This window comes from Protopterus annectens, chromosome 9.part0 (assembly GCF_019279795.1).
Source record: "Protopterus annectens isolate FY-2018-M chromosome 9.part0, PAN1.0, whole genome shotgun sequence".
NCBI classification, from domain to species: Eukaryota; Metazoa; Chordata; order Ceratodontiformes; family Protopteridae; genus Protopterus; species Protopterus annectens.
The window spans coordinates 1,017,439,446-1,017,465,759 of record NC_056743.1 but is presented as its reverse complement, the minus strand read 5'-3'; the positions used below and the strand labels follow the sequence as shown (position 1 = coordinate 1,017,465,759).

The following is a 26,314-nucleotide window of genomic DNA, read 5'->3' as shown; positions in this document are numbered from 1 at the left end:
CTCTACAGCCCCCAGAGTGTTCACCAAATGCATGGCAGTAGTAACAGCTCACTTGAGACTGCAAGGATTCCAGGTGTTTTCATATCTAGACGATTGGCTCCCTACTGCCCCCACCAATCGTCTACTGGTTACAGCCTGATATTGCACTCTAAAATTAGCAAAATACATAGGAATCCCAATAAATAAGGAGAAATGCAAGTTGATTACTTCTCAAACCCTGGAATTCATAGGAGCAACTTTCGATAATCAATCTTGCCTAGTCTCTCCCTTCCATCTCACAGGTTAGAAAGACTGAAGTCCCAACTCCAGGTGATACTCTCTCAAGACACGTTCCAGCTCGGGCTGTCCTTCAGCTTCTAGTATCAATGGCAGCATTTATTTACAGTAGTTCCCTTGGTTGGCAAGACTACACATGAGACTTCTTCAGTGGCTCCTACTACACAGGGGTCCCCTTCCATGGCTCCTGCTAACACAGTGGTCCCCTTCCAATCACCCTATGTCCTTTCAGGTCTGCATAACAAACCGATGCAAACGAGACTTAATTTTGTGGATGAAACCAGAAAAAGAACTATGGAGTCTCTCTTCTCCCCCTCCCTGCCCAAGGCCATAGTGACCATGGATGCTTCCCTGTGTGTGGGGTGTGCACTTTCATGGAAAGACAGTCCAAGGTACTTGGTCCCCTCTGGAGGCCAATCTGCATATCAGTGTTATAGAACTGAGGGCGGTGCTTGTAGCATTGCAAGCCTTTCAGTTTGTCCTCTCGTCGGGGACAGTTGCTATCCAGTCCGACTACATATCACTGGGCTGGTATATCAACAAACAAGGGCTGGTATATCAACAAACAAGGGGGAACCAAGTCCTTCTAGATGTGTTGAGAGGCCATGAGAATTTGGCAGTGGGTGACTGCTTCTAACCACTTCCTGATGGCAAAACGCATTCCAAGAGATTTCAACGTGATTGCAGACTAACTAAGCACGTGCATCTTTCTGCCTCACGAGTGGCCCTCAATTCAGTCATAGCAGCAAAGATCTTCAGCCACTGGGTCCAGCCTTGCTGCGACCTATTCGCCTGTCCAGCAAATCACAAATGCACCAACTACTTTGCCCTAATCTGCTCACAGGGGGAGTCCCCGAGGGGCGCCCTAATACATGATTGGCCCACGGGACTTTATGCTTTCCATCCTTCTCCTGATCCCACAATTTCTAAAGGACGTTCGGTTGAGAAGTAGAGTTATCCTCCTTGCACCCTACTGGCCCTGACAAAGTTTGGTTTCCCTTCAAGTTTGACCGTCATTGTGCTGTCGTATTTCACAAATGTAACTGATGCTTTGAAACTGATAAATGGAGGATTACAGAGCTGCTTGCTTTCTTCCTGTTTATCTCAGTCTCCCAAATCCATTCTCTTTTCATTTCCAACATGCGTCTGGTTCTTCTAGTAAACTCCTGTGCTTTTTTTTTCTGTCTTTCAAGATTTCCCTTTGGAACATGGGGAAAAAAGTTTCACTGGAATAGTCTCTCTGAGCTTTATTATTATAATAAGCAGCAGAGTGCCCATCTGTTTGATATCTCACTTGTTGGATAAACTTTTTTATATTTCCTCTTTTAGCATGTTCAGCATCAAAAAAGAGTTGCTGTCCAGGAAAAAAATATCCTGAAGATTAAGTGGATACATTAGCTTGAACCACACCTGCTTCTCAAGATTCACTGATTTGCTGGAATACATTTCCTCCTCTTCTGCTTGGTGTACCAGTGCCTAATCGTTTTCCACAAACAGTAGGTCTCAAAACCTTCATTTTCTCTTTCTGCCACAGTTTTGTCAGAATCATCTCTCTCTGCTGGTTGGATTGCATCTTTACTATTAAAGATTTTTGCTGCTTTCTCATAGCCGGGTTTAGAACATGTGCACAATGTGCCCTTTCAGTTACTGCTGTGGAATACCAGTCCAGTTGCTTAACTTTGCTTTCATAAAATGAAGTCTTTACTTTCTACCTTCTCTAGTAAAGCAGAAAATCTCGGGTTTTCCTTCTGTTCTCTGTCCTTTAATTGTACCATTTTTGAAACCTCTCTTCTTGAGCAGTGTCTGACATTCAGTTTTATCAGCTCATTTGAATATCTGTTTAAAGCGTCCTCCATTTTTTTTCTGGTCTTTTGTTATTTGAATAGATATACTCCTTCACTGTGTCGTTTATTTCAATTGACTGAGCACTTTTGGCTTTTTTCCTTTAGATTACTGGACGTTAACAAGCTGGAAGTTTAACTTCTTTTTGCTGAACAGTTACAGGATTCTTCCAAGCCAGTGTTTTCTCCTTACCTTTTGTGGTTTGTTTTTTCAGGTTCTCTGACTTTTTTTTTGCTGGCATCCAGGCAGTGCACTTACTAGCCAGTAACTGAAATTTACCCCTAAAGATCAAATTCACTGGCTCTCTTCTGAGTTTATTTTCATGCTGGGAGAACTGAAATTAAGTTATGTAGTGTGCATTTATCTTTGAGGTCAAGGGAGAACCACTCTTGTCAGTCCTGGGAGAGGTAACCGGGATGATTTCTTGGTTTTGTCCTAGTGCTTGCCCATCACTTGGGAGGCAGCTACTGCCATTATCAAAACTGGTCCCATTTTTCCCTGTGAAAGAAACTGAAAACCAAGCATGTGTTTACTGTTTTTGGATGGTAGTAGTTTATTGGGTCTGGCTAGGGGTTTAATTCAGGCTGTGGATCTTCCTTGTAATGTAGTTTCTGGTAAAAGAAAGTGGGATTCCTATTTTCCCAAAGAGATTTGACATTGTGAAATATGCAGAGATGGATACATTGTCCCCCCTCCCCCTCAGATTTCTGATTATAACTCTGAGGAGAGCTTAGTTTCCGATTCTTTCTGTGGAGTCCAGTCCTTCAGAAAATACGAGTTGTTACAGAAGGATTTTTTGAACTTGCATAAATTGCTCTAAAGCAAGCAGAGCCATAAGAATGTGTGTTCAAGCCTACAATTTTCCTGGTGGCCAGCTGCCCCTAAGAAGCAGGACGTATTCATTCAGTCTTTTTTAAAATTTTATACACGCTTCCCAAGCTTGATCCAGCAGCTTTACCTTTAGTCGATCCCACTGCTGCTAAGCACTTAAATTCTAATCCTGGCTTTACCTTTAGTCGATCCCACTGCTGCTAAGCACTTAAATTCTAATCCTGTTTTTTTCTGATAAGGATGGGAAAATTGGTATGGAGAAAAATGTATACTTCAGCTTTGATTTTCAGAATTTGATTTACAGTTTCGTTGTGTAACAGTTTGTTCTAACAAGTTGTGAAAGCATGAGTATTTTATCTGCAATTACTTCTTGTGAGTAAAAATCTGGTTTAAATAACTTTGTTCTGTTAAGAAAGGATTCTTACAAGTTCCTCTGCAGGAATCTCTGGCTGATCAAATTGTGGGGTCCCTGTATTTTCGAGATGGATTCTCTTTGGCTCTGTTCAGGAACTTCATTCCAAATGACAAGAGTAGTGCAATACTCGAGCACTTTGGGTGGGTGAGGTAGCCTGTTTCTGTGCTACCCTGGCCTTGAGTGTTAAACTGCAAAATCCATTTACTTGTCAGTGATCTTTGGATAAGATTAGGTCCGCTGTAGACAGAATCACAGATAAGGACCTGAGCCTATCATAACCAGGTTGTAGTGCATTCAAAAAAGACGCTGTAATGTGGTGGATGTGTCATGTTGGGCAACAGCAAACGTGTCATTTTGGTGGCATTCTTGACTGAGGGCACTGTCCCTGCAGATCATGTGAAAATTGAGCTCCTGGGTATACCCCTGGATAAGGAGGTCTTCATAGCCACTGCTGAAAGCACCTTTAAAAGGCGGGGGGGGGGGGACTATGCAACTGGTTAAGCACTTTATTTGCTGTTACCCAATTTCAACAAGAATTGCCTTTCTAAGTCCTGGCCTGTCTGTCCAGATGAGACAAAGGCAAACACTTCAGGTGCTGGAAGCAATGGAAAGAAATGTCTGTGGGTTCCTCAGTGCTGTTAACCCTGGAGGAAATGGCAGATTAAACTTCCATCAGGCTGTCCACCACCTCATCTAATCTTGTGCAATGCCAGCTCACTCATTTACCTACCTGGAGGATAGAATGATATTTTGGGTAACTTCTGATATTAAGAAAACCTTTATTCAGGTGGGGCTTAACATCATAAGAATACATACAAACTAAATTTTCAAAGCAGGCCACTAAGTCTTGCATAGTGTCTGACCGTCACTCTGCTGCCTCCAAGAAAGCAGTTACAATTGTATAAAGTTCTTCAGTTTTACGGTTTGAGAGTCAAACTTTAAGATGCAGCAGTTGTACCTCTCTGGTGAACCCATCTGCTACTGAATATGTGGTTAATGCTGTTCCTGTCCTTTCTTACGAGAATGGGAAAGCTTTTGTTTGGGGGTGGGGGGTATCCTCCTAACAACTTTTTTTTTTTAATATAGAATTCTCAGATGTACTTCGTGTTTCACTGTTGCAGCCATCAGATTTGGGTTATCTACTTGCAGTAACCCTCAGTCGGCCTGATTAACAGTCTTGGGTTCTGCGTCAGTTGCTGTCCTTTCTTCCATGACGTCAGGTCGTCAGGGGTATAAAACATGCAGCTGACGCTATTACATCAGTCGTTCTTGTCGTGCGGTGCCCGAAGCAGAAGCAGTTCACAAGTGCCGGTCGGCCGACTCCTGAAATTTTCGTTTTTGAGTTTCAGAACCCAAGTCTTCCACTAAGCTAAGTACCCTGCTGGAGAAACTTTTTCTTGCTCTAAACCAACGTCAGTAAAAGTAAATAATTGCATTTCTTGTGGAAAGCAAATACCTCAAATATTCTCATTCGTACTGTATTGCCTAGGCCCTGACCACGACGTACCTCGCTGTCTGTTTTGTGCCTACGAACTATCAGTCGTCTGTGTAGTTTCGCTTCTAAATATTTTGGTGCTCTGTTCAATTATCCTGATATGTCTTCGGTAAGCCATCAGACTACAGACATTCCTAAAAAACACAAAAATAAAGACAGACAGGCCGCCTAGGGCCAAAACTACTGACGATGCTTCTCCTAAGCCAGTTCGCCGGTACTCAGGCGCTTTCGCAGCCACTGATGCACGCTACTTCAGATTTGCAGGCCTCTCCTGAGACCCATTCGGAGTCCGGTATGCCATGAATGCTTCAACTGTGGAACCTGCGGATGTCTCTACCTTGGATGGGTCCAGAGCCGCTGTGCAGGCACCAGCTTCTGAGGGTGTATTCAGGCCTACTGATTTGCGTATTAAACAGAAGCCATCCTCTTCTTCAAGGCCTAAAACTCGAACCATGCCTAGAAAACTGACGCCCAGACTGCATGGTCAGGCCTCTATGCCTAAAAAACAAATAAGAATGGCTGAAGACCTTGTTACTTTAATCAGGGGAAGCCAGCCTTTCCCCTCTGAGAGGACCTAGAACTGAGTTTGCTTATGATACTTCTGACCACGATTCTGAATTTTCTGTTACTTCTGATGACCAGGATTTACCCTTATCTACCTATGAGGATTCTGACGCTGATGACTCTATTACCTCTGCCCCCAAAGGATTTCTCTTTTGGTGAAACCTTGCATACTCTCAGGGAGCATTTTTGTTGGGAAAGTCAGGATTTCTCTGATTCTAAAAAGAGGCTTAGGGACTTCTTACTCCTACCCCAGCACAGGCCTTTAGCCATACCTCCTGTACTAGACAATGTTGATAATGCCTTTTCAGAATCTAGCTTGGCCCCTAACTCTTTACCTCCTGCTCAGAGAAAACCTGGTAGATATTACAGGGTCCCTGACTCTCACATTTTCCTTTTTAAAAATCCTACGGTGGATCCTGAGGCCATTTCACAGGGCATTACAGCTACTACTGCCAAAAATCCTACCCCCTCTGATAGAGACTCCAGGGCACTGGATAGATGGGGTAAGAAGGTAATACACTTATGCAACTTTGGCCGTTAGGGCCTTAAACTGCAAGTTTCAAATGTTAAAGTATCAGCAACATGTTATTGGATTGCTTAAACAGAAAATGATGCTGATTCCTGATTTGTGTTGAAAATAAGGATTTACAGGATTTACTGCATTCAGCTGAATAAGTTGGAAAACATACTTTGCAATGTGGTTTTGATTCACTAGAGGCATCTTGCAGGGCTGCAGTAACTGGGTCTGTGCTTAGAAGGCATGTTTGGCTTAAGGAGCAATCCTTGCCAGATCAAGTTAAAGTGAAATTAACTGGATGCTCCCTTAAACCAGGACCGCCTGTTTGGCAACAAGGCAGAAGTTCTTAAAAAGATGAAGGAAAAAGCTAAATCTATGCAAACTGTTTAAGATTATTTACAAGTACAACCCGCAAGATTTAGTAGGCATTGCCCTTCCAAGAATTGTTTTTTTTTTCCTGCCTCTTCCAGACCTTCAATCCAAACCCAGATCCAGCAGAGCTCCCAGGCTTCAGTCCCAGGGTACGCACAGGACTAAGCAGTGGGGGGGCCTCCACTTCCAAATCTGGGAGTAATAAAACTCCCCCCTATGGTAAACTCTCAGTAACTTCTCTTTAAAATTTCCAAGCACTTATCACCTGACTGCCCCTTTGTGGGGAAAGATTGCTCTTCATGCAAAGAACTTGGAACTCATTACCCAGGACAAATGGGTTTTAAATATAGTGTCCCAAGGATACAGATTTCACTTCCACACGTTACCAACACCAAGCGGGTGCCAGATCTACCCCCAAATCAGTGGGCAGAGGCCCAAAAGCAAGTACTTTCTCTCTCAAGCATAGGGGCTATTCAGTTGGTACCAGAAGAGGAAAAGGGACAAGGTTTCTACTCGTGACCTTTCCTGGTACCCAGAAAGGACAATTCATTGCGACCTTTCCTGGACCTGTCTACTCTAAACACCTTTTTGGTGATTCCAAAATTCAAGATGCTGACTCTTCACCAGTTGCTCCCTATGCTAGGCAATAGATTTAAAGGAAGCATACCTGTGCATCCCAATCAGGGAATCTTGCAGAAGATAGCTATGCTTCAAAGCAGGCTACACGCATATGCTAGGCAAAGACGCCTGGTTGGCAACACTAGATTTAAAGGAGGCATACCTGCACATCCCAGTCGGGGAATCTTGCAGAAGATAGCTACGCTTCAAAGCAGGCTACACGCACTGAGAGTTACCTGCACTGCCCTGTGGCTTATCTACTGCGCCCAGGGTATTCACAAAGTGCCTAGCTCCAGTCATTGCATTTTGCAGGCAAAGAAATATTTAAATATACCCATACCTGGATGATTGTCCAATTCAGGCAGAAAGCCAGGACATATTTTTGAATCATTTGGCCTTTGTACAGAGGGTGCTAACTTGTCTGGGGTACACCATAAATGAAAAGAAATCACACCTGGTACCCTGTCAACAAATTATATTCCTGGGAGCAAGCTTAAATACAACTTCCCAGAGGGCTTTTCTCACTCCAGAGGAACAAATTCATTTGACAACCTACTTCAAACAAGTGGCCACAAACTTGCTATCTGCAAGGCAAATACTACAAGCATTAGGGTTTATGGCCTCCTGCACTCTTCTAATTCCATATGCAAGACTGCATATGAGGAAACTTCAAGGGTATCTAAAAAACCTATGTTGTCAACATTCATTCCCGTCATACCTTGCCTACACCGAGAGTTCCTTTGGTGGGCAGAGGCCTGCCACCAAAACGCGGGACTACCATTCACACTACCCCCTGCTGCCCAAACCGTAACAGACTCATCAGACTATGCATGGGGAGCTCACCTGGCAGGGAAGTGCATTCAGGGCAAATGGAACTCCAGTCAAATGCACCTGCATATCAATCAAAAAGAAATGTTAGCTGTACAGAATGCTCTGACAAGCCTGCCTACAAGGATCACATTCTTCCAGGACAGTTAATGGTAAAGATGGACAACACCACTGTTATGTGGTACATAAACAAGCAGGGGGGGGGGTACACATTCTTATCCCTCTGCAGACTAGCCATGACTTTGTGGAACACAGCCCTGAGCTACCAAGTGAATCTACAAGCTCAGTTCCTGCCAGGAAAACTAAACACACTGGCAGACAATCAAAGCAGAAACCTTATGGCCCACACGAGTGGAAACTGGAACCAAGGATTTTCAACATGTTGACAAGCAAATGGGGGGGGGGGGGGCAGATATAGACCTGTTTGCCTCCTCCCCCCAGAACTATCAGTTGGACAAATTTTGCACAAAGACTCCCCAAAAACAAGCTTGGAAAGAGGTTTTTCCAGCTGAAGGACAGATCATCCAATCAGTTTATGCCTTTCCTCTTCTGCCTCTGCTCTCCAAAGTACTACTAAAGATCAAACCAGACAAATCAAGGACAATTTTGATTACACCACACTGGCCACGCCAACACTGATAACCCTTTCTTGTGCAGTGTGTCGCAGTAGGCCCCATGGCACCTACCTCAGACTCCTACCCTATTGTCTCAGCAAGAGAACTGGATTCTGTACACCCTCAGCTTCACACACTGAACCTAGCAGCCTGGCTAATTACCTAATCTCTCCTTTACCATCCCTCAGTAAACCAGTGATGGATATCATTTTAGAGGCAAGGAGGCGTAGTACTAGAAAATCTTATGCTGAAAAATGGAAAAGATTCTGTGCTGAAAAATGGAAAAGATTCTGTGTCTGGAACCAGTCTCAAAGGATGAGCACAGCAGTGCCCAATTTACCTCCGATTTTACATTACTTAACTGAGATGATTCACAAGGGCCTGTCTTTCTCCTCCTCCAAAATCCACGCCTCAGCTGTTTCAGCTCATTATAACACAGAACCCCCCCTCTTTTCTCACCCACTGCTCAAGCAGTTCCTCAGAGGGGCCAAAAATTTGAGACCACCCAGGAGAGCTCCAACCCCAGCCTGGGACCATAATTTTGTATTGGAGAAACTCATTGTTCCTCCTTTTGAGCCAGCTGCTATTGCCGACTTAAAATTCCTTTCTTGGAAAACAGCTTTCCTTTTAGCAATCGCTTCAGCAAGAAGGCTATCTGAATTACAGGCTCTTATGGCAGTGGAGCCTTTCATTTTTCATGCGGACAGGGTGTCCCTCAGGACCAATCCTTCCTTGTTGGCCAAGGTGGTATCAAATATGTGGCCCTTTAATTAGTCCATTCATTTGCCAGCTTTCTTTCCTAATCCACAGAACAAAGGGGAACGGATACTGCACTCCTTAGATGTGCACAGGCAACTTAGATTCTGCTTGGACAGGACTAAACCTCAAAGGAAATCTGAACTGCTGGTGGCATTTGCTGCAGGGGCAGAAGGGAAGGCTATTTCAAAGCCAACCATTTCCAGATGGATATGCCACTGCATTCATTTCTGCTACAAGCACCATGGAAAATCTATCCCACAGGAGATCAGACCCCACTCAACCAGGGCTGCCTCTGCCTCTACAGCCTTTCTCAGAGACGTCCCTACCAGGGACATCCTTGACGCTGCTACCTGGAGTTCTGTACATACTTTCACAAAGCATTACCATCTGCCAATTTTCTTTAAATTCAGAGCTGGCTTTGCCACTGTAGTCTTGAAGGGTCTTATAGCTGGTCCTAATGCTATCCAAATTCCTCCTCCCACCCTTAGCTTTGGGAATCTACCCAAATGTGATGACTGCAACAGTGAAACACTAAGAACATAGTACAGTTGTGCACGCTTATCTTAAATGTAGATGTTCGAGTGTATTCACTGTTGCAGTCCTGGTTACCCTCCTTCCAGCCCCCCTACTACTTTTGGCTATACCTCTACTCTCCTTTACTATGCTCAAAAAGCTTTTTGGTGTATTGCTTTTTTGTTGGAGGTATATTCTTGTTTATAGATTTAATTGCTTCCCATTAGGGGGGTACCTGACATCTGGGGTAAGAAAAGCTGATGTAATGGCGTTGGCTGCATGTTTTATACCTCTGACGTCATGGAAGAAGGGACAGCAACCGACGCAGGACCCATGACTTTGTTAATCAGGCCGACTGAGGGCTACTTCAAGCAGATAACCCAAATGTGATGACTGCAACAGTGAATACACTCTTAACATCTACATTTGTGGTAAGTGTACACAACTGTACTTTATCAAGATAGTATATTAACCCTTAGGGCTGCCACTTGAAAATGTGAGGAACATGATCTTTTCCCTCATCTAAGGAAAAAGCATATTATTGGAAGTTTATTGCTTCTGTGTCTCTAGTGGTTGTCCCCACTTTGAAATGTGCTTATGATTCAGTTAGTCAACTCCAGGTCTCCTACAAAGTGTAATAAGGAAGTTTGCGTTGTTGTGTACTTGTATTCCTGAGTATGTTAAGTATGAAATTTTGAATTCTCCCTTTGACAATGAGGTATTCTTTGGACAGTCTGCTGCAGAGGTCCTCAAAAGGTGTGATGAGAGAGGCAAGGTAATTCAGGGAATTTCACAAGATTTTTCATCCTTCCTTCTCCAAGTTCGTCAAGGATTTAATGTTACCTCTGCAACATTTTACAAAAAGGAAAGTTAGCAGATATAACAAGCTACTGGTACAGCAGCATTTTAAAAGCAAAGCTGCTGGTACAGCAGCATTTTAAAAGCAGTGGAAGGGAGGCTCCAAGAAGAAATCAGAAGATCCCCAGAATTGTGGACAGTCTCACAAATCTGAATTGCTATCATCAGAAGCCCCCTTCACTCCCTCCCAAAAGTCTGAACAGTTATACTTCACTTTCTCAACAAATACTTTCAGAACCCATTTGTTTGAGACGAATGAGGATTACTAATGGCAGTGGCAATTTCTTCTTCCCTTTCAAAGGATTCCTCCTCATCCATCCATCCGATCAAACTTCTGTTTTCATTCAGCATCTCTTGAATCGGGAGGTGATGGAAGTTGTTCCTGTTCTGATTGGAGAAGGTTTTTATTCAAGAATTTTTTTTGTTTTGTTTTTTTTTTTTTTTTCTCCTGGAGCTAAAACAAGAAGCTTCATGGAGTCCAGTCTGAATTTTTCCTTTTTAAATAAGTTTGGGCTTGCTCCTAAGTACAAAATGCTCTCTTCACAACCTGTTACCCCTCATTTCCTATGTAAGATTTTTATTTTTGTGATCCTAGATTTAAAAGATTCTTATCACATTCCTATAGCTCCAGATTTCAGATATTTTTAAGACTGTCTGGGTAACTCTTTTCAGTTCTGTATTATCCTTTGTGTGATCTTCTGCTCCAGTTGTATTTGCAAAGTATCTAGCTCCAGTGGTAGCCTGTTGCAGACTGCAGGCTATTTACATTTTCTTTGTCTTTGCAGAGTCTTTTTCAGAGTGTCTTCAATCTCTATTGGTTGAGAAGTCTGCACAAACTTTGGTTTCAGGAAACCTGCTTGACCCATTCTCAGAGATGTTTTCCTGGGCTGTCTCCTAGATTACTTGTTTCAAAGAGGAGTTATTTATCAGGAAAAAGTAGATCTGTATCTAGGTATGTTATTTATTCACTCAAACAAAAGTCCTCTGCAAGGGAATTTCTTAGTATACTAGGTCTTTTGGCATCTGTGATTCACATGATTCCTGTAGCAAGACTCCACATCACAAAAATTCACCTGTACCCAAAATCAGTATGGTTTCAGCTTCAGCATCCCTTGACTGTCCACATTCCAGTTTTGGAGTTTGTGCAAGGGGAATTTATTTTGAAGAGACAAATTGTATCTGATTCTAGGTCTTCCCTTTCCTTACATACAACAGACACCTTAGACTTTGCCCAGGGAGCAGTGTTTATGGGGATAGAAGTGCATGGCCTTTGGGACAAAAGATCAAAACACACACACATGAGAGATGCTGTCATTAAGAAATGCACTTAAATCTCATCATCTTGCGTCCCCAGAACAGTTGCAAGTAGTTCTAGACAATATCCCGGTGGTGTAATATATAAACTTCTCTCCATGCAGAACAGCCATGGTAACCTGGGATGTAGCTTGACAGCAAAACTTCATTCTACAGGCATCTTACTTCTGTTGGAGCAAATGTATTGTGGTAGACAAGCTGAACAGGACCAGGACAGACCCTCACAAATGGAAACCTGAGTTAGGGGATCTTCCCGGAATTGATTAGTTGTGGGGAATACCCCAAATAGATCTTTTTGCCTCCACTGACGATAGTCGGTTGGCAAAAGTCACTCTTTAACAAGCAGACCTGGAAAATAAATGCCTTATTTCCTTGGATGGGAGTATTCTTGTATGCCAGTCCACTAATATCCAAGGTTATTCTTTTCAGACTTCTTCTGAATCTTCATGCCATTGTGGTGACTTCCTTTTGGTCTGGAAAATGTGGTTCTTCCTTTTGGAAATGGCCCAGGACAGTTACCACAAGCTTTATCTCCGACTGAGCTTAGTTATATTAGTCAAGGCGGTTTGTTGCACCCCAGTTGAAAACAACTGTAACCAAGTGCCTGGGTAGTAGGTGGCTAAAAGGTATTAAAACTATTTTCTGAGGACTTGCAGTGAGTATTAAAGGAAGCAAGGAAACCTGCTACTAGGAAATTGAGTAAATGAAGAGATTTTCTATTTTTGTGCCAAAATAGGAACAGAGATTATTTTGAGGCTAGTATTTCTTTAATTCCACAATGTTTGAGTGGTTATTCACTGACATTTCTTATTATCAAGGTTCATTTGTTGGCCATTTCAGCATGTCTGCCCATGGACTCCACCCCCCTTCATATGTCAAAATATTTATGAAAAGTGTTGTATGTACTTGTTCAACAGATCATTCCTCCTTGGGATCTTATTTTTGTTTTGGAAAAATTATTTCTCCATTTGAACCAGCTCATCAGGTTGATTTTTAGGTTCTTGTCATGGGCAACAGTTTTTGCTCATTGCTTTGACTTTCGCAAGAAGAATGCCAGAGTTGCAAGCTGCCATGGTGGGTCGGTCTTCTCTCATTTTTCAGAGATGGGGTTTCTTTACGCATAAGTGAAGGATTAGTTCTCAAAAGTAGTATCCGAGTTTATTGTAAGCCAAACTATCCTCCTCTCCGTATTTTATCTACAGTGTAAAAATGATGTTTTTCTGGATGTCCACAGAGTACTCCGATACTATGTTGGCAAGACTAAAACCTTCAGGAATCTTGATCAGTTAGTCATTTTGTATGAAGCTAGGCAAAAAGGGCAACCTGTTTCAGAGCAGACTATTTCCAAATGGGTGTTCCATGATATCTCATTTTATTTTTACCGCAAGTCAGCCCTAGGCAGCAGTTGAGGCTTCTTCTACTACGGTCTTGGCTTCATTGGTGGCTTTTTAGGAAGGAGTAGATTCTTAAGCATTCTAGCAGCAGTAATTGCTTCTCTGTATGTACTTTTACAAAGCCCTGCAAACCAGACTGCTTTTTCAGGTCTAAAGCAAAATTTGCGAGGATCATGGACCCTCATCTTTCCTCTCCCCAAATTTATGCTGTTTTTACCCATGTAGCTAAGGCAACTGCAGCCATGATCAAATAATGAATGTAGTATAGTTGGGTAAATAAACTTGTGACAGATGTTTAAATGATCACTGATGTAGTAGCTGCACCTTTCCTCCCACCCTGTGCCCCCCCCCTTTATTTTTTGTTTGTTTTTTGCAAGGGTGAGGACACTGTTTAAATACTTAGCATTAATGTATTTCAAGGCTCTAGCCTCCCTCTTTCAGTTGGTGTGAAAACTGTGAAGGTGGTGCTGCCTAAACTGCTTATTTTCTTTAGCTGTGCTTGAGCTTTCAACAGGCTGAGTGCATGGAAGATGCCCTTAAGCTTTGCAAACTAGCTGACCGTTGCATCCTTGGCAGACAACTTGTGTAGCTAAGGCTACTGCAGCAGTTATCCGTTAAAGATCTACTGGGTTTTGTAATTGTTCCATATTTAAAATCCTGACCCTTCACTGTCTTTTCACTTTCTCTCCTCGTCTGTTCTAGTCACCCTGGATGTAAAGGATACCTCCCTACATATTTCCTTTATCAGGACCCATAGAAGGTTGCTAAGATCTTAAGCAGGGGAGATCATTTCCACTTCATTTTCTTGCTCCTTTGACTTGTTTACTGCACCCAGAGTCATTATAAAAGTGTCTGACTTCTGTGATTGTATATTGCAGGGCCCTCTTAGACAACTGCTCGGTTTAAGCAGGTTCAGTTGAGAAAAATTGATAAGGCCTTGAATGTCATTGTAGCACGTTTTCAAAGTCTTTCTTTTTCTTTCAACTTCTGAAAGCCTCCTTTCATTGCCAGCATAAAGTTTGTGTTTCTTGATGCACTGCCCTGCTGGATATAGAACTGTGGAGGACCTTTCTCCCAGAGGAGATAGTACTCCGATACCCTTTTTCTTTAGGCAACCCTAAAGCCGTTTGATGGATTTTTTTTCGCAGTTCTGGAGTACATTGCATTGTGATTATGCATTCTTATGGCCCTGCTGGCAAGACCAGGAAGAACTTTCAGTGATATGATACCTCAGGAACCGGTGGACTCAGCATTCCCATATGCTGGAAGTGCCTTTTCCAATTTTACTGTGCATGAAGAAAGAAAATACACACACTGGAAAATCAAGGCATGATTTAGTTTAGGGATATTATTCATACTAGCTCAGGGTGTTTGCAGTCATTATACTCCTTGGACTTAGCCTGGGGAGGGGCCCATATTATATCGCTGAAACCCTAGGGCACATGGGACAGGAGTATGAGGAACACACAAAAGTGAAGGAAATGTCTGTTTTCTTAGTATTAAAAGCATTCGAACAGTTATGGGTACACTAGAGTGCCTCAAGTAGAGGCATTCGCACTATTGCATCCTATGCAGTCATGGGGGGGTGGTTGAGGAGTCTGCCTTGGCTCAAGTGATGGCCTACAACCCATCAGAAGAGGGTGTTTTGGCAGACTGAGTAGTTCTTGGTAGAGCCACAAGACATGGATTTTGAATAGGAAAATCTTTCTGGAACTCATCAGCAAGCAAGCGATGCAAAAAAAAAAACAAGACAGCTGAGTGTGTTTTGCTGCAAGAAGTCTCTTCCAGCAGCCTGGAGACCAAATGCCTTTTCCATGATTCTGGCAAGTCTTTTTCTATACTTTTTCCACCTTTTGCCTGATCGCCAAGGTATTACAGAAGATCAAGTAATCTAGGCTAAAATCTGTATTTATAGCCTGCTTTTGGACAGTGTTATTGGTTCTGCCTGCCTGCATATTTAGCAAAGATTGTTGCTTGAGCATGTGGACTTAACATGGTGGATCCCTGATCCACTGCAACCTGACTACACTAAGGCTGATGGCTTGGATGGTATAGCATTTATTCCATCCAGGCTCATGTTTTGAGAGGGCTTGGTAATTGAAATGAAGGATAGGAAACCAAACTCTGTCATTTCCAGCAAAATGGAGTAAATTTTCCCTTTGGTGTCCGTTAGGATCATAGACCTGAATCCACCTCAAATGTTGTTGGTCTTGAATTGTCAGACCTTTACATAATAATGCTGTCTTGTGCACCTTTAAAGGTTTATGTTTTTGCAGCTTGGCCTTCCTGTCTCCAATTCTAAAAGCTGTGTTGTACCTTAGATCACCTAAAAGGGGCATTACTCCATTGTGGGACCTATGTTTTATAGAAAGCATCCTTGGCCCTAAAGTGTTTACCTTGGGAGACTGTTCTTGGTGGCTGTGACATGTGCTGAGAGAATTTTAATATTGCAAGCACTGATGTGCAGGAAACCATTTTTATGTTTTCACAAAGATGTGGTGTTCCTTCACTTCAACCTCTTGATATATTTTAAAAAGTAATTTGACATTTCCCTGAATCATGCCACTCACCTTCCTGTATTTCTGTAATCCCCAAAACAAAATGAGAAAGTGTTCTTTTTGGATGTGCATAGTCTGCTGATATTTTATTTGTACAAAAGAAAAGGAATCTGAAGGAGTGGTTGCCCTTTGCTGAAGGTATGAAGGGGAAGCATGTGAATAACTGGGCATTAAATGGCTTGCATAAAGTGGCTTGACCTCTGTCTGCTATTGTATAAATTCAGTGCTAGAGCATATAAAAGCCAGTTGAACCAGTCACAACAGCCACCACAGCATTCCTCAGATGAGTTAATTACCAGTCAGTTTTTGAAGCCATTTCTCAAAACATAATCTGGGTGTTTGGTCCAAGACAAGGTCAAGATTTGCTTCTACTGTTCAAGGTCTGTTTTTTTGGAGACCTCATTTGGGACAGTCAGACACTTTTTCTTGCTATGAGAATCTTCATTGGTGAGGACAGCATCAGTGACTAGTGCAGTGAATGTAGTGCTATATATTTTAGGAACGTACAAAATTGTAGATAGTACATTCACTGATGCAGTCCTTGTTAACTGTCTCCTCCTCCTTGCACATCTTGTGGTTGTGGGTGGGTACCTGTACTACTTAAGCACCCTCCCTGCCATCTCCTTATTGGGCTCACTCATTTTTTGTGCATGTACAAGCTCAAGAGAGTGAGATTGGGGTCTTGTGGATAGACTATTTTCTTGTGAGGTGAGGTGTTTCCATTTTGGTCCACTCATACTGTGATGCATTAGCTGTGTATGCTGTACCTTTAGCCAGAGAAGGAAAGATCCTGTTCTACTGCTGACACCCTGTCCTCTGAGTGAGTTTCAGGAGGGCAGAGTGGGGAATGGTGCAGTTCTGAAGTCAGACCATTTGTCGAGCTACCTTCTGGCAGAATACTGCCATTAGTGAGGACTGCAACAATGAGTGTTGAGTGTATTGTAGCATGTACAACTGTGGTAGGTTCCGTTCCCAACACAGTTGTATTTTCCACAATGATGTATTTGGGTTTGTAACCCATATGTCAGCTTTGTTGCATTAGTAATGTGAGTGATTTAATATCTTATCTATTTATTTATTTATTTTCAATCAGGTACTTTGATGTCGGGTCTTAGCATTCTCTTGCTTGTTTCACTGGTCAATGTTTTCTTTGGATCGGTCCTTCTCTTAAAAGTAAGTGTTATTTTTATTTCGACTGGTATTGTAGCACTGAGTAGTAACTAGCAGTACAGTATTTTGTGCAGTTTTATGCAATGTATTATGGTTTAAGAGATCCTTTTGAGGATGCTGCTACAATAATTCATTGTATAGCACAATGTAGCCTGTGCATTATATAGGTGTTTGCTTCTGCCAGTGATGCAGAAATGTTTCACAGAATTGGATTTTGGGTAAACTGTTCAGCAGTTGTAAGCCATTGTGAGATGTGTAACAAGTGGCCTTGACCTCTGGTTGCAGCAATCTGACCTCAGCTGGCTGGTATTTAGATCATTCCTCTTAGTACTAGGGTCACTTAAGGTTCTTGTCTGCCTTCAGAGGTTTTTATTTTTGAGTATTGAAGCCCCTGTTTGGAAGGCTGTCATTTGTTTTTAACTTGAAATTTAATTTATTTTTAAATTTCTTAAAAAAAAAAAAAAAAAAAAAAAAAAAAAAGCTTGGTCTGTTGACATTGGGGAGCTGATGAAATCAGCAGAACTCTTGTATTAATGATATTTTTTTTTTGTAGGATTATTACTGATTGTGTATTTATTTAACATTTTGTTAAGCTGGCAAGAAGTCGTATTTACAGATTCGTTTTAGCCTTGACCTGGGCCAGGAGGGCAAGATTGGCTACAGTAATATGTGCATATTTCTGTATTCAGTTGCCCTATTTTTGTAAGGTGTGAAGCAACCTGAATATCTGGAGCTCCTGCATGGGTTTTCTCCAAACTCGTGCTTCTGTCTTCAGGTTAGATCAGTACTTTTCTAAGCAGATTCAATATACTTTGTTTTTTATAACATTATATAACACAGGCTAGATTTTGTTATACAGTAATTTATTTATTTGCTTGTATTTGTTTACCAGGAACGTCCAGTGGGTTGAAGTGAGCCCATTTAAAGTGGAGGCCTGGGGAGAAAAGCTCCACATCAATACATAAATACAATAGAAAATTTTGTTATAAGTTTTAGAGTACGTAAAAGGCGTGCAGATACAGTTGAGTAAAGGCAGAAGCTAAATATTAGCAGCTACATTAATTACAGTACAATACAAGAGAGTTAAATGTACATATAAGATGTCAATTGGGTGTACTAAGAAAACAAGTCAATAACTTCACTTGTAGTAATGTAAGAATATTAACACAAATTAATTATTCTGCAGATGTATCATAAAAAATAAGACATGAAAGTAAATGTCAATCCTGTACAAGTCAGTAGTACAACTTCAGAGTGCATGTCAAGTACATAGAGCCAATGTCAAGGTAGGCCTAGATCTTTCTTATGATAATGGGTCACTGAGTGGGAGAGACTATTTGGCAGGCAGTGTGGTTAAGAAGTGGTGTTAAAGGAAATTTGCCATAAATTCTATGTAGGGTGCTCTACAAAATTCAGTTCTATAGATATAGCCTTTGGAAAAATGAATAAGAACATGCTGGTGAAGGTGAGTTTCTGTAAACACCAGATTTATTTCCAAATTAAACTTTGAAGGGGGATTATTCCACTGTTCCATTGGGTGCAGCTAAAAAATTAACAGAGTTTTGTGTAACGCAAGCATGAGCACATTACGTGACTGCTGTGTAGTAGTACATCTTCAGTGATGTAAGCTGGTTGAGGACCTTGAGATTGGATTGTTTGCACCAGGTTATCTATTTATTAGTGTCTGTAGAAGAACAAGACATCCTTGTGGACAGGGTAATGATTTGACACACAGTATGTATCTAGATGGTGTCATGACCTTTTCAGTCATTGGTATCCCACCTTCACCTCCTTGAACGGTCCTGCTCAGCAGTTGAATGGAAACTTATACAGGTACTTCAGATTTAAATTCTGCAGTAGGTTACTTGTCTCAAATATTTAATCTGCCTGATCTCTGAGTGAAAAAAATGGTGCCTACAAATGGAGACTATATTTTCAGTCACTGATCTTTCTCCCACTGCTTCCTTGAGCAATCCTTTCAAGACTATAGTCAGACATGTGCAGAACAGAAAAATTGTATGGAAAGAACAATTTGTCTTCAACCTGCACATCACATCACTATCTAACCCTAAAGTTCTGGAAACTATAAACTGTTCTTGCAAGTTTAAGGCCTTTTCCACCCCGTTTAGTAGTAAACATTCTATTGTAGTGAGAGGTGTGTAATCTCCTTTTTGAGTATAGTGGTCAAAGACATTTTGCTTCACAGGTCTTATTTTTCTCACTTACCCCACAGATACAGAAGAAAATGCATTTTTTTCTTTTTAAATTGCATTGTGGTTATGAGGTCTACAGACTTTTTAGAAAAGGCAAGAAGGAAGGCTGTCTTTCATTGGATGTATTCTGCCAAACATATGGCTGTTGGAAGAGGGCTGTTGTACAGCATCAGCTTGCCTTGTTCACTTCTCGCAGCAGCTTGGAGTAAAAGCCCTCATGTACTTACTCATGTAGGTTGGAAACATGAGCCAGACTGAAAAATATCCTCTAAAATAAGAGAAGCTTGTTTGCCGACAGATGAAATTTATATTAACAAGTTTGGCTTGTCACTGTACAGCTTTATTTTATTCAGGGATTCAGTGTTCTTGCTGCCTTCTAGTTGCAATAGAGAATATTTTACTAAATTAAGTAAAAATGGTTCTCGTCACCTGTGCTGACTGAGTTCTTTCTGTCATTAACCACCAAGCTGACTAACCTTGACTTGTACAAGACATTTTAAATGTTTCACAAACTACCTAACTAGAGGAACAGCAGTAGTTAAAGTAAATACCTCATTTTTCTACTTGGCGTCACTGCAGGAATATTCCAGAGGCTAGTTTTGTCCCTTATTCTTTTCTCTCTCTTTATTTAGTTAGATGTTCTTAGTGTTTCACTGTTGCAGTCATTACACTTGGGTTATCCTTCTGGCAGGCTACGCGCAGTCGGCCTGAATTCCAAAGTCCTGGTCCGGCATCATTTATTGGGAAAGTCTGACAGGGCAGATCACATTTTCAGCAGTGGGCCCTGGTGGGAAGGCTGTACAACAGTTTGCCATATCAAATCTAAGATGCAGTCCATCTTTGTCAGGAACAGGACTAAAGCTGCAAGCCTTGGGTCACATTGGCATCTGAAGCTTTCAGGCTACTAGCACTCCCCCCCCCCCCCCTTTTTTTTTTAACCAAAATGCTTTGCCAGCTAGTTGCATTGGAGAAATTGCTTCATGCTGCGTTTGTAATTATTTCAATAACTTGTGTTAAAAAAAAAAAAAAAATCTAGTATTTGCTTTACATTTTATATTTTTATTGCTTTACTTTCTGCCATGGAATTGATTCTACTGTTGTCTTTAGTGTAACAGTTGATTTAAAGTTCTTTAATTTGTGGTACAGCAGGTCTGGGTGTTAAAAATTGCATGCTCTGTCTCAAATTAAATTTTTTTTTTTTTTAACATGGACAGAGCCCATGCAGAGCATTCCTTTTATTGCAGTTTTTATTTTTTACTTTAAAACCCCCAAGGCTTTGGTGTGTTTTCTGTCTTGGCCCTAACAGTTTGTTGCTCTGCATAGTTTGTACACTCTTGATTTTCTACTGTTTGGATTTTACAGTTTGGCTGTTTTGCTGTATAGTTAGTTTTCATTCTCGCTACAGAGATTGGAGCTTTAAAAAAAATGCGAATGTTGGCACAAATTCTAACCTGATGACAGGCACACTGTCTTCTGCTTTGAAAAGCTTTTCAGTTAAATGTCACACTTGTGATTCATATATTCTGTTAACATTTAAGGCAGGGGTCTCAAACTCCAAGGACAGTGAGGGCAGTATGAAGACTAGCTCTCACAGCTGAGGGCCACAGTCTCCAGAATACAATGGTGGTCAGTGCATCTACAAATGAAGTGTAGTACCTCCCCTAACCTAGAAACATGCTTTGAGTGCTGCTTAAAACCATGAGGACCTAGAGTCTGGGCTCCCCTTAGTCAGAATAGAAAGTGTTATAGAAAAAGTTATACAAGCTAAAATTCCACGAAACAGCCAGCAGAAGTACAAAATTATGATAAGTCTTAGCGCCTCGGCAAAGCCTTTAAAGAGTACACAAAACCATCAGTTAGCCCCCATTTAAATACGCAGCCATTTAAAATCAATTAAAATTGAAATGAGCAGCCTCCAATTACATTCAAGATTAAGCCCTAAAGTGGACACAGAGTGTTAAATTTTAAAATGTAAATACTTTTGTTATGCATTAGTTTCTTGATATGCAAACTATCTAAGCAGAAACCTCTATGTATTTTTGGTGGTGGATCCACCATCAGCAAGGTCTGTAAGATTTGTTAGGAGACTTTCAGTTCCTAGTATTGTATTTAAACTGGAAGAAGATGGAGACCTAGTCCATCAATGATATTTTTGCCTCCTCCCCTTTGATTCCAGGGTGGACAGAGGCACTCTGTAATATTTAGGCCAGAACATCTTTGTTCTCGCTGGTCCTCATCTAGGTGACAGTCTGGATTTTGACTAGCAGGGGCTAATAATGTCAACAGATATATTTTAGAGTTGGCCAAGTTCTTAATACAGGGTCTTCAGCCTTTGAGTTTAACATATAGATCTTAATGGCTTTCTTAGCAGTTACTGGTTTTTGGAGTTTCTTTTGGGCCCGGGCCTTGGAATTGGTCTGTCTAGGGTTTGATTTGATGCAAGTACTGTTGGGGCCTTTACTGATGTCTGGTTCCACTTTCCAACTTTTGGGGTCATCTTCTGGTTTTGGGCCCAGAGTAAGTGAGCATTTCTGTAGTGTTGTACATCTGGCTGTTGTGGCTGATGCTGGAGCTTGTGCTTTCAGTCCTGATGACATTATTTGCTTCTGTCTCTGGCAGCTGCAGTCTTTCACTTCAGCCTCAGTGCCATAGGTACAGACTCTGTACATGGCTGCCCTCAGCAGCTGCGCCTACAGTGATTTGACCTTTGCCAATTTGCAGAAGGTAGATCTTCTTCATCCTGTCTGTCTGATCCGACTTGATGGGTTTTCATGCTGGCAAAACTAGTGCTCCAGCCATGAGCTCCATTAACTTTTCCCTCCCATAATGCACCTATTTCTAGTTACTTCAGGTCTTGTTTGTTGCCCAAGTGATCAGACACAGGTATTGACATTGGAAAGCCAAGTTCTCCATGTCATTTATTTTTTTTCATCAGATACTTAATATGTAACTTACTATTGATACTCCACAGCTCCTTTCATTATTTCTTGGTGATCTTTTCAGTGTCGTGTAGACATTTGGCCTGGCGACACTCTCTCTAACTACTGACTGCTAATGTTAAAATCAGTGACCACACCACTATCACAACAGTAGCAGCCATTCTATGTTCCTCCGGGAGACAACATTCCTCTGCTCGAAAATATTCTTTTATACTTTTCTCAACAAATCCCCAATGAAGCTGTTCTTGGGGATGTCAATATTAACTGGTTAACACTCTGTAATCCAAACTCTAATACTTGTATTAATTTGTTTGGCTTTACACAGCTAATCTCCCATCCTACTCATACAAACAACTCCCACACATCTAGTACTTTTATTGACTGGGTACTTGTATCTAATCCTTCCAAATATCATAACCCCGAAACCCTATCAAACAGAGTGATCACTCCCCTATAAAAGTGCTTAGGTTCACTCGCTACTTTTCAAAACCTCCTAGATTTATTATTTGTCGCAAACTCTAACTTCCATCCAGAAACCTTTAATGCCCTCCTCTCCAAAGTAAACTGGAAATTCCTTACCCAACTCCCACTAGAAGAAGCAGTCCTAGCTTTCAACTCCACCTTCCTTAGCATCTTAGACTCACTTGCTCCCCCACTAAGTCCGAGTTAAGTCCAACATACCTCAGTGGCTTTCAAAAGCCACTCGTACCCTTATGATAACTAAAGACAAATTATGGAAAAAATAGTCACAAACTTAAGCTCTCTGCAGACTTGCAAAAATATAAAGAACTTTGAAATCTGACAAAAAAACGCCTAAAGATAAAAAGGACTGCTATAATGAACCCCACCACAGCCCTAAGATCTAATCCTAAAGAAATTCTGGAACTCTAACCAAATATTACACCTGGTAATCTTGGCTCCCCCAATCCATGCCCAGACAATACATCTGAAGAAACTGCCACTATCTTCAATACGTATTTTATCGATTCTATACCTAAGCTGCTCAACCTTAACCCAAATTCCTCTACTACTAACCTCTCCAACATTTTTGAACCTACTCCTAATAGTATCTCCTCAAACCTGTACCTACTAGCTACATCAAAACTCTACTCTCTAAATTAAAACCATGCTAAGCATCAGCTGACAATATTCCTTCCACTTTCCTTCTACTAGCAGCTGACTCTCTCCATGTATCTATCCTAATTAATCGCTCTAGCTCAGAATCTAAAGTCCCTTCAATCTGGAAACAATGCTACACTCTGCCTATACACAAAGGAGGTAACTCCTCTGATATCTCCAACTTTAGACCTATCGCTATCCTCTCTCCTCTCTAAAGCCCTAGAAAAATGGTATTCATGAACAAGTTATGCAGTATCTAATACAGAAAAATCTGCTTACACCCATTCAACACTGCTTCAGACCCAAACATAGCACCACTACAGCTCTATTATACTTCCTCAACACTGTCTCTATAGCCATGGATGACCATAAACTTATTTCATGCCTATTCTTGCACCTCTCAAAAGCTTTTGACACAGTCACACACACTTCTGCACAAACTGCATAACCTCAACATCTCCTCTGATACTTTTGCATGGTTTTCCAGCTACCTCACTGATCTCAATCAGTGAGATGGCACTCTGCATTCTCCCCCCCTCTTCCTGTAAAAATGGGTGTACCTCAAGGGTCTATCCTAGGACCTTTATTTTTAATATCTTGCTAATCAGCTCTGTACCTGCTGTCCTCAGTCATCTTTAATGCAATATGCAGATGACTCTACAGTCATCACCATAGCCAACTCTCCCTCTAAGCTCTTCTCAGCTACTCGGACATCATTTAACTTGGTCGAAACATGGCTCTCTAAAAACCAGCTCATCCTTAACCCTAAAAAACAAAGCTGTTACTTTTCCAACCTAAAACATGTAACAATATTAAACCCTTCTCGATACAGTCCCTTAACACTTCCATTTAGGTATAATCCAGCACTAAGCTCTTGGGAGTAACCGTAGAAGTTCATCTTACAGTTAACATGAAAGTCAAATTTATCAAAATGACTCATTCAAAACTAGGGCTCTTACTGCAGCAAGAAATTCCTTACCTCTGAAGCCAAGATTACTCTGTTACCTATCTTCTACCCAGTCTAATATACAACTCTCAAATTCTCACAAATCTTAACTCAACACTCCTGACCAAACTCAAATCTACCTACAACAAGGTAGCTAGATTTGCTGCCCAACAAACCTACAAATCCCATCACTGTCTCTCTCTAAAACACCTAAACTGGCTTGAATTTACCCCACCAGCTTCTTTTTCTCTCTGCTCCAGATCAACCATTCTAAACTATACCAGTCTTCCTGCTGCCCAGCACTATCCCCTCTCTTCTCCCATTATTCTCCCTCCAGACCTCTCAGAAGTTCTAACCAAGATCTACTACATATCTACAAACCCAAGTTTAAATTTGGACGCAACGTACAGCTATCACCCCACTATTGCTTGAAATAGGCTCCCACTAGAAATCGGGACCCTTGCACATCCTAAACAATTTGACAGCCACCAAAGAGCACTTTAAAAGTCACTGGTCCTGCCAATGCACACTCCCTCCTTAAACATCCCCTACTTCCTATACCTTAATCTACTTTCTGCTCTTAACTCACTCTTCTCACTAGCTCTCTAATCTTCCTTAACTACTCTTTCTACTGTCTTCTAAAACTTAACCAAATCACCTCAGAGGAACATTCTGTTGTAATTGTTTTGCCTTCTTACGAACTACGTTATAATAAAACTGGGTTTTTGTAATCGCTTACCCCAAAAACTATATTCATCTTAATGATCTACATCTTGAAAGATATTTGCTATACTCCTGATTGACACTATAACATTGTATTCCTACTTAATGCCTTGTAATAATCCTGTAACATTGCTGTTTAATGCTAATTTATAATGAAAATTGTATAATATGTTGGAGCTTTTCTCCCCGGGCCTCTGCTGAAAAGGGCTCTTCAGCTCAGTCGGACAAACCCGGTCAACATATGTAAAATAAATAAATAAAAAATAAAGAAACAGAAGGGTTAGGATACATTTTTGTTTTCTTGGATAATTATGCCTTTTTCAATTCAGTGTATTTCTGTGTAGCTTGTGTATTTATTCTTAACAGGTTTTGTACTCAAATGGTTAAGAAGAGCTACAGAAAATATTCAAAGTGTGGCCAAGAACTCCTCCCCCCGGACACCCATAAGTTGTGTGTGGTATTCCTGGGGGTGCCACATTGATCAGAGGATTGATCAATCTGCAAAGCCTTTGGTCCTTGTGTCTTACCAGACTGAAGGCATAAACTAACTTATAAAAGGGTTGCTGCCTCCTGATCCTGAGCTAGAGAAAGTCAGAAAGGAGAAAGACGAGCAAAGAAAGTCAAAGAAATGCATAGAGTGAACTTTAAAAGGGAAGGGTCAGTGACTAGGCTGCTTCATAGTCTCCAAAAATTACTAGATTGGAGTCTCTTCCCTTCATGACTAAATCTTTCTGTTGCTCAGACCATCTCTGAGTTGATGGTGATAACTGACTGGTCACTTCAGTGACTGGTTACTTGAGCGAATGGTTAATTTCCTTGGAGAAAGAACTTGCTTCCCTTCTCAGCTGCCTTCAGTGCATATGTTCAAGTCCTTCTGGAATTGCAGACCTTGATTGGGAATGTATGATGAGGGCCTTGACTAAATCCGATTTAGATGGGTGCCCTTCCTTCCCCCTCTGTCTTGACAGGTTGGGCTGGCTGTTCATCTTCCATTTTTACTCCTTCCTTGGTCCATGCTTCCGAGCTAGTGCTTTCCTCGGAGTCCACTGGTTCTTCATCTCTGTTCCTTGGATTTCAAATCCAATGCACTCCATAGAGAGAACTTTGGTGTTGAGTGACTCTGAACAGACTTCTCAATAGAGTCTTTGGCATGGTCTTTCGGATCCCTCTTACATGGCTCCCTTAACAGTGCCTTGGCCTTCAGGATTTTGAAGCTGTTCCCCTCCTCATGGTCCTCCAATTTGTTGATCTCACAAGAGCCTTTGTGCCACCCAAGTCTTCCCTGAGGAGATGGCCTGATACTGAACAGAGGTTCCCTTGGTCTGGCTGTAGCTTCTCCACTAAGAACTGAGTTGCAGGTTTCTTCATTGTCTGCTATATCCCAGGACATCCATCCTCTTGTGCATCAGCCTCTTCATTCATTCCTGGATCGGAGC

The 26,314-nt window shown here is 41.5% G+C and overlaps 1 protein-coding gene across 1 annotated transcript in view; it reads left to right on the top strand.

Annotated features, from left to right (window-relative positions):
- Positions 1–26,314, top strand: part of TMBIM6 (transmembrane BAX inhibitor motif containing 6) — a 381,522-nt gene that overhangs the window by 154,474 nt on the left and 200,734 nt on the right. The window contains exon 7 of the mRNA XM_044083808.1: positions 16,862–16,941. Coding sequence (XP_043939743.1) covers positions 16,862–16,941 — 80 coding nt within the window. The remainder of the gene's footprint in view (positions 1–16,861; positions 16,942–26,314) is intronic.